The 8,509-nt window shown below is 32.5% G+C and overlaps 1 protein-coding gene across 3 annotated transcripts; it reads left to right on the plus strand.

The window, feature by feature from the left end:
- The first annotated feature begins 1,419 nt into the window (after positions 1–1,419).
- Positions 1,420–8,162, plus strand: LOC140973577 (probable sphingolipid transporter spinster homolog 2). Of its 3 annotated transcripts, none has more exons than XM_073436490.1 (16): positions 1,420–1,815; positions 2,257–2,388; positions 3,576–3,677; positions 3,986–4,090; positions 4,191–4,266; positions 4,649–4,723; positions 4,918–5,017; positions 5,094–5,156; positions 5,579–5,633; positions 5,788–5,864; positions 6,000–6,076; positions 6,244–6,357; positions 6,704–6,823; positions 7,053–7,181; positions 7,540–7,618; positions 7,865–8,162. In XM_073436490.1, the coding sequence occupies exons 1-16, from the start codon at positions 1,634–1,636 to the stop codon at positions 7,978–7,980; spliced, it is 1,602 nt and encodes a 533-aa protein (XP_073292591.1). In that variant the 5' UTR covers positions 1,420–1,633; the 3' UTR covers positions 7,981–8,162. The 3 variants fall into 3 exon arrangements, with proteins under 3 accessions (XP_073292591.1, XP_073292592.1, XP_073292593.1); XM_073436491.1 differs by having other exon boundaries at positions 5,582–5,633; XM_073436492.1 differs by having other exon boundaries at positions 1,422–1,815; positions 5,594–5,633.
- The last annotated feature ends 347 nt before the right edge of the window (positions 8,163–8,509 follow it).

The following is an 8,509-nucleotide window of genomic DNA, read 5'->3' on the forward strand; positions in this document are numbered from 1 at the left end:
ATCAAGAAAGTTGCTTTTACTGGTTGTCGTAAGTCAAAAACATATGTTTGTCAGAGATTTTGTTAAGATAAACACAATATACAATTACATTTTATAAAATTCTTTTTTTATAAATATTCACGGTGATTTTTATAATAATTTTTAATGAGAAGTGATATAGTTATTTAAATTTTAATAAGACCGATATAATTTTATATATTAATAATTTAGTATATTAGTTTTTTCATAATATATAAAATAAGGATTTTAAATATAAAAAAACTAATCATAACATCAAAATTAGTTAGTATCATATTTCCGAATATAAATATATTATATACACTAGATAAATAATATATTATTATATATTTAATTAAAAACAAGTATTTTTTCACATGATGTATACATATACATAATTTTTTTTATGCTAATTAAATTTCATGTTATTTTTAAGATTGATACGATAAATTAAATATTCAAAGTTTAAATTAAGATAAAATAATATTTAGTAATTAAATTTTTTAAAACCAAATAAAATATGATAATTATAGATAAATTACAAATAAATTAGTTAACGAAATCGTCTTTCCTATTCTTTCCCCGACCCCGCTACTATCTTTAGCATTATTAATATTGTTAGATGATGATATAATTGTAATTTTTATTTTCATTTAAGCTTCACAATAATTAAAAATCAACTCCTTTATTAATTAATCATAAATCAAACCTTAATTATTTTATAGAAATACCCTCAAATCTTCATTTTTTTAACCTCCCCTCAAATTTATTTCCAACAATATCAGATCACTTATGCATTATTATTTTTTAATCATATTTATCTATTTTTTATAATTTTTAAATTGCTAAATATTTTTAAAATTGTAATTGAAAATTTCGAATATTTAATTCATCATGCTAGTCTTGAATATAACATGAAATTTAGTTAACGCCGGAAAAATTTATGTATTCAAAAGTTATATATATATATATATATATATATATATAACTTTATAATCTCATTTATTTAATTAAATGTTTAAATATAACTGATTTTAAAAAAATTAAAATTATTTTAAACAAAGCTAATTTAATTTATTTTGATTTTCTCCTAGTTAGTCATTTCGTAGTAATTTAAAATTTTTTTTATCTTCTCTTTATTTTGAATTTTAAAATTTTAGATTAAATTTAAACTTTGTTCGTAATTTTACAGACATTACGTATGCATGAGCTGCGCATATACATGATTTGGAGATCGATCAGACAATAACATATAAATACAAAATTTTTGCAATAAAACAATATTCCACACAACTCATAATTTGAGTTAGAAAAGAATTTTTATGGTAAAAAATAAATAGAGGAGAATTTTCATTATCTCGTCCAAAAATCGAACTTGAAATAAAATCCCACAAGATCAGTTTTTTTGTTACAAGGATCACAACAAGGAGCTCCATCCTCAAACATCTCAAATCCTCCGTTTACCATAAACGAAAAGCAGTAAAAAACCAAGAATAACAAAGGTTGAAAAAAGGTAAACAGGAGAAGGGACGCACACACGTATCAAAGGGAGGAATCCTTTGGTGGCTTCCAATAGAACCGCTGGTCAAACATTATTAGAAAACCGGTATATATTGGAAGTTTGATTCTTTTTGCAATGGGTGAAAAGGAAAAGCCAGAGGACCCAAGTGAGGGCCCAACCCCGGAAACAAACCCGAGAGCGAGTCCGAAGCATCCATCTCCACCTGTGCCTGCGGAGACAGAGAAAGAAGCAGGGAACAACATGGCAAGAGCTGATACATCATCATCTGTCAACCCTTCTTGGTTTACGCCTAAAAGGTATCTTTTGGGTGGCCTGCACCCCTTTTTCATGTTTTTTTGTCTGTTTGGGGTCATATTTTGTGATTTTCATGTGGAATTGTGGGATATGTTCTGGAATCAAGAAAGTTTGAATCTTGAGTTTTTTTTGCCTCGTGGGTCTCCAAGAAATTGGGGAGTTTGTCTTTCTGGTAATGGTCGATGTTGAAGTAATGTATTTTGGTCGATGAATTTATGCAAAATTTCGTTTTGGGAGCGAAATTGGAGTTATTTTACCTTTGTATGGGACGTTGATGGTTGAAAAGTTGTCTAATGGACGGTATTGATTGAATATCTCATCCGTGTGACTGGATTTGAAAAACTATTTGTGTCAGTACCTGAATTCTGTTCAATCTGTGAACTCCAGCATTTAGATTTCAGTTAAAGTTTCCCATCGTTCATCTTTGTTTTCTATTTTGGCAGGTTGCTTTTTATCTTTTGTATTATCAACTTAATAAATTACGTGGATCGTGGTGCTATAGCAAGTAATGGTGTTAATGGAAGTCGTAAAACTTGTTCAGAAAGTGGTGCATGCTCTGGTGGTAGTGGAATTCAGTAAGTTCTTATATCAATTTTGGTTACTAATCCGTAGAGTGACAATCAATGGTTCGCTCTTTGTTTTTCGTTTTCTTGCATCCTTTTTAGGATCATTCTTATGTTGTTTATATTATGTGCTTTGTTATCTCCTCTTCATGCCTATTTGCCTGTTCAGAAACGCAATGAAATTGGAAAAGGGAAATTACATGTTTCTAGGATGGGGTTTTACTTGTCGCTCCAATATTTCTAGTAGATTTAGTTTGATTGTGGTGTCATAGGAGGATTAATGAGCATGCAATATAAGGTAGTATACTTTTTTCATTACAAAGGAAGATATGTCGGAGGAAAGTTTGAATGTGTACTCCCCTCCATGACACACCTTTTCTGTAATACCTTCAACAATAATTCAAGGGGACACAGGAGGTCAATAATTAATGACTAAGCTGGCCTCAGTTAGAATGTTCATACTGCAGGAGCTTGGCAATTAGTTATTGAATTCTAGTATCTTGTTTCCGGTTTGCTTTCCTTTCTACTTCAATTGATTTTAGTAACTATGTGCACCAATGGCTATATGATGATAAATTGAATTCTGTTATCTTCATTGCTGTTCACTTTCCTTTTTACTTCAATTTATTTGAATAACTATGTGCATCAACGGATATATGATTCTCCTACTGTAAGAGTACTTACTGCATCAGTTCTCACTCCTCTCCGTTCTTTCTTTAAATGCCATGTAATTGAATAGAATATGGTGAAAAATTTATTTGTTTTTCTTGTTAGTACTTGGAAAAAAATGTTGAGAGGAAAAGTTGAAGCAGAAAAGCTGAAGTGTTTTAGTAGTAAGTCAGTGCAGTGTTTTGGGCGAAATATGGTGTTTTACCACTCTATTTTACTTCTTTTGTTTATTTACTTGGTAACTTTGTTGACTTTTGTGCCACATTTTTTAGTAGTTCTTATTACCAATAAGTTGATTCCAAATAAACCATGTGATTAGTGAACAAATTGCCGATTTGTTGACTTTTCTGTGACATTTTTTTAGTAGTTCTTACTACATGAATTTCTGGGATGCTGTGGCCAAATAAGTTGATTCCAAATGAACCATGTGATTAGTTAATGTTTCAATAACAAAGAGGAACGAAACTGAAAACTTCTTATGTGTGATGCAATATTTATGTTGTCGTATTTTCTTATACAATATTATGCAGGGGTGAATTTGACTTGTCTAATTTTGAGGATGGAGTTATATCATCTGCTTTCATGGTGGGACTCCTTGTAGCATCTCCCATATTTGCATCTTCAGCTAACAGGTAATAAATCATTTGTTTTTTCATTATTTTTTCTCCATATTGTTATTGGTCAGTCTATCCGTATGCATCTCATGTCAATTTGGCGTTTCCTCTCCGCTATCATTTGTTCTTTCTGTGGCTTCTATGAAATATTATTCTCCAGTTTCTTGATTTCCATCTGTACTACAAATTTTTTTTGTGTACAAAAATTGGATGAGAAAAAAGAGCTGAACTCTTAGAAAATATCTGGAACATCCTACTTGAAGATTTGAAGGCTTTTTTTTTTTTCTGCTAATAAATTACCTTCTTGTTCCATGTAAACTTTGCAGCTTCAATCCCTTTAGGCTTATTGGAGTTGGTTTGACGGTATGGACCTTTGCTGTTACTCTTTGTGGTTTTTCACAAAACTTTTGGACTGTTGCAGTTGGTCGCATGTAAGTAAAGCTCGTCCACATCATACCAAAGTCGTATGTGCTATTTATTTCTTTGTTTATATCATTATGAATTTTCCCTTTATATGTTTGTTTTCTGTAGGCTAGTGGGTGTCGGAGAGGCTTCTTTTATAAGTCTCGCAGCTCCATTCATCGATGACAATGCTCCAGTCGCTCAGGTTTGTCCATCTATAATCGTTGTCTCACAAGATATCTATAAGATTCACACTTTTGAATACGACACTCTTTCAGAACCATGCTCTTGTTAGATTTATGTCAAATCATACCAAAATCTAGGTGACTAATTGACTGGTTCACTTATTAAGTGTTAAGAAGCACATTGAATTGATAAGAATAATGCAAGTGCCAGCGTTACTGTGATTTTGGGCTTATGAAAAAGACAATCTCCTCAGAACGCCATTAATTATGCCAATCTTTATTTTTGTTAAATTCCAATTTTGTCCTTATAAACTCAAAGGAAATCGAGACTTAAAACAATAGCATACTTCTTTATGTTACAGCCTAATCTCCTTACTAGCTCCTATGTACTCCTTGTGACAGAGAACAGCATGGCTGGGAGCATTTTACATGTGTATACCAACTGGTATTGCGGTTGGATATGTTTACGGTGGATGGGTATGTCTATAACTGCCTAGCAAAAATTTTTGTGCATATTGTTTGCAAATTATGAGTTCTCCCCCGATCAAGTGTTTACCCACATGAACTCGATATTAGATTTTATTTTTCCATGGATTTTTTCTCAATTGTAAAGACACTTTTTTATGCTCAGTATAGAACCCATTTCATTTTCTTCTGGTTATTGCTTGTAGATTGGTCAATATGGCTGGCGTTGGGCATTCTGGGTGGAGGCTATTTTGATGCTCCCTTTTGTCATTTTAGGATTTGTTATGAAGCCTTTACAGCTAAAAGGTCAATATTGGGCTATTGCATAATTTTGTGGTCCCATTTTTATTTACTCGCCATTTTCTCAGACATCTTTTGACAGGCTTTTCTCCTGCTGGGTCTAAAAGAGCATCGAGAGCTGTAGATTATGGCTCTGAAGATCAAGGTATCGGGTTTAATGTTTTACAGATCAAAACAACTTTAGAAGCATTTGCATCAAATTTTCCCGTTTATGAATACTTGCAGAATAGAGTGCTTCTGATTATCTGATATTTAGGTGACGACTTTTGCTGGATAAATTTTATTGATGCATCGCAGCATCAGTACCGAATGATTAGTTGATTATATGGTCAATTGTCAAATAAGAGTTCTGAGGGGACTTGTGATGTTATATTAGTGAGTGAACTTGAGTAAAATTTCTCATAGACCTTTCTTGATCTATAAATTGGCTTGCCCTTACGTTTGGATATCCATTGAATTTCTCTTGTTTGTTAGTTTTGTAGTTTCCTGTTGCTTCAAAATTTTCTAGAAGGTCTATATTTCGCTGCATGTGGTCAAATTATTATGAATGTATTTTTGGTTAAAAAGGTTGTGAACTTTCAGGAAGAGAAGAAGTTGCAGACAAAAGTTCAAAACCGTCATGGTAAGAAGTTAGTTTCAAGAAGTAATTTTGATTTCTCCATGGGAAATGCTTTATTGAAGAATAAATTTTCCTGATCAAGTTTACATCCGAAAGGGTCAGAAGTCAATTGCATACATGAATGGATCCTTTCTCACTGAGTTTTATGTGATTTCAGCTCGTCAGGTCTGAGAGTACTTGGGAGAAATATGAAAGCTCTTTGTCTTGAGAAGGTTTACGTGGTGAACGTTCTGGGTAAATATTCTTTATGTGGATTTTGCTGGTGGAAAAGGACACACGATAGTTACCAACCAACACGTTAGCTGATTAACTACAAACTGAGAGTGCCACCTTGTATTTGTAATTTTTCTTTTTGAATGGCTATTGCAGGTTACATTGCCTATAATTTTGTCATTGGTGCCTATTCCTATTGGGGACCTAAGGCAGGCTATAACATATATCACATGGTAACATCTTCACGGCCTGTATAATATGTTGTCATTTAGCCATTTATTGTTTTTTCTGTCACTTAGAGGGGTCTTCTTTTTACTCAATATTGACTTTACCTTTTTCAAAAAAAGAAATATTGACTTTACATACTTTGCAACACTATATATATTTTATTTGTATCCAGAGCAATGCAGATTATATGTTTGGAGGTGTTACAGCTTTGTGTGGAATTCTGGGATCATTAGCTGGTGGTTTTGTTCTTGATCGTATGACTTCCACTTTACCAAATGCTTTTAAGGTGGGCCTTTTGTTCATTACTTTTACGTATTCAATCACTTATTACTGTCTCATCAATTTGAAATTTGCATGGAACAATTTATGATTGAATCAAACCTGATTCACTGTGCGATGGACTCCTGCACACTCATTTCTGTGTTGGGTAAAAAGACATTTTTCTGCAGAGTGATATAGAAAATGAAACTTTTGTATGCATCCCGAGCCTCTTGGGAGCAATCTCTATTAAAAATCTATATATATATTTTCTAGCTAAATAACTACCAAAAGTGGATTTGTTTTATTTAATCATGTTTTATTTATGCTTGGCTTTAATCAACAAAGTGCTCACATTTTGAATTTTGTGTCAGCTTCTGTCAGTGGCGACATTATGTGGAGCAGCCTTTTGCTTTGCTGCTTTTTGCTTCAAGAGCCTTTATGTGTTCTTGGCTCTGTTTGCTATAGGAGAGCTTCTGGTGTTTGCTACCCAGGTATTGTCTTTCCTGTTTATCTTCTTGATTTCAACTGTCCCTTGGTCACCTGTTCTGTATTCGTTTAGTATTCGATTCTATGTCGTGGAATTCAAAAAGGGTGCTAAAGTGTAAAGGGTGTCGAAAATGATTTTGTCTCTATCATTTCTTCTATTTCGTAAAATTAACTTGTTGAATTTTTTCGATAAATGCTATCAGACTTATCTAGATTCTACTTTTGCCACTGCAGGCCCCAGTAAATTTTGTTTGTCTGCATTGCGTTAAGCCTAGCCTGCGGCCATTATCCATGGCCATGTCTACTGTATCCATTCACATATTCGGTGATGTGCCATCTTCTCCCCTTGTCGGGCTTCTTCAGGTCTGCGTCTTAGTTTCTTTGATTGATTATAATCAGCACCCATTGTAATAGTGAGTTATCTTGAAAATTTTGTGTTCAGTTATCGTAACCATAATTGGTATCTGAGCCAAACTCATACATTCAATTTTCACGAGTTATAATTGGTGCATTTATTGGGAATAAAATTTTTCAAAGAGCCAATTATCTCTGGTAGCACAATGATTGAAATGTGGTGTTTGAGGTGCTATGCGATTGAAATTTTTGAGTCACAACTATCACCACCTCTAACTTTTAGCAGAGCAGTATCCGCTTTATCTTAAAGATAGAGAACTTTGACAATTTCTGGTGATTGAGTTCTAATACAGATTAATTATGGCAGGATAAAATTAATAATTGGAGGTTGACTGCTCTAATTTTAACATCTATTCTGTTCCTGGCTGCTGGAATATGGTTCATAGGTAATGATTTTCATCAAACTCGTTATTTGTTTTATATCATGTTGGAGTCGGCGTTTATTTTTAATGGTTTAACGATATGGAATGAGTACTTTGATACATGCATATTGTTTTTGGGGGGGCCTTGTCAAGAATGAAATGAGGGACGATTGGGAACTGAACCAAACTGAACTAAGACCGCTTTCTGATTATGCTGGAGGAGATGAACCGAATGTGACGTTTTTGGGTTGGTTCTTTGTAATCTTTCAGGCATATTCCTTCACGGCGTGGATCGTTGCGACGAAGATAACGAGGATCCAGTTGCTGTTGTTAACAAGGCAAATTCAACTCCATTGCTTGATCAGAGGACAGTTGAAACAGCATAGTTTTCTTGAAGTTTGCTGCCTTTTATTTTGCACTTGTTTTGACCACGATTTTTATTTTTTAAATTAAAAAAAAATCTGTTTCGTAAATAATTATCCTTTTTTTTTTGGGGGTTTCCTTAACCTTCAATGTGAATAAGTAAATTCCTATTTGCAAATGAGTAAACTTCTTGGCTATTATCGTATCTATGAAAATTAATGGAAAGAATACACATATTTATATATTTTTTTATTTTTATAGTTATAAAAAAATTAAAAGTTTAAATTTATTTCATAAATTAAACAAATAGTCGAATCTACATCACGAGTAAATGAAATGGATAAGATTTAAAAGATTTATTGTGTACAAATAATAAGGTATTTTGTGAAGCACGATTGAATCTTAAAATAGATTTATAAATACGCGTGCCTTCCCATTAATGATAATTTATTAATCATTATTCACTAAAATAATTAAAATAATCCAACACAAAAAAATTAATATAGATGAAAATTCCTAAATTTTTAACAGAGATTCTGAATCATTAATATA

This window comes from Primulina huaijiensis, chromosome 3 (assembly GCF_012295235.1).
Source record: "Primulina huaijiensis isolate GDHJ02 chromosome 3, ASM1229523v2, whole genome shotgun sequence".
Taxonomy (NCBI): Eukaryota; Viridiplantae; Streptophyta; class Magnoliopsida; order Lamiales; family Gesneriaceae; genus Primulina; species Primulina huaijiensis.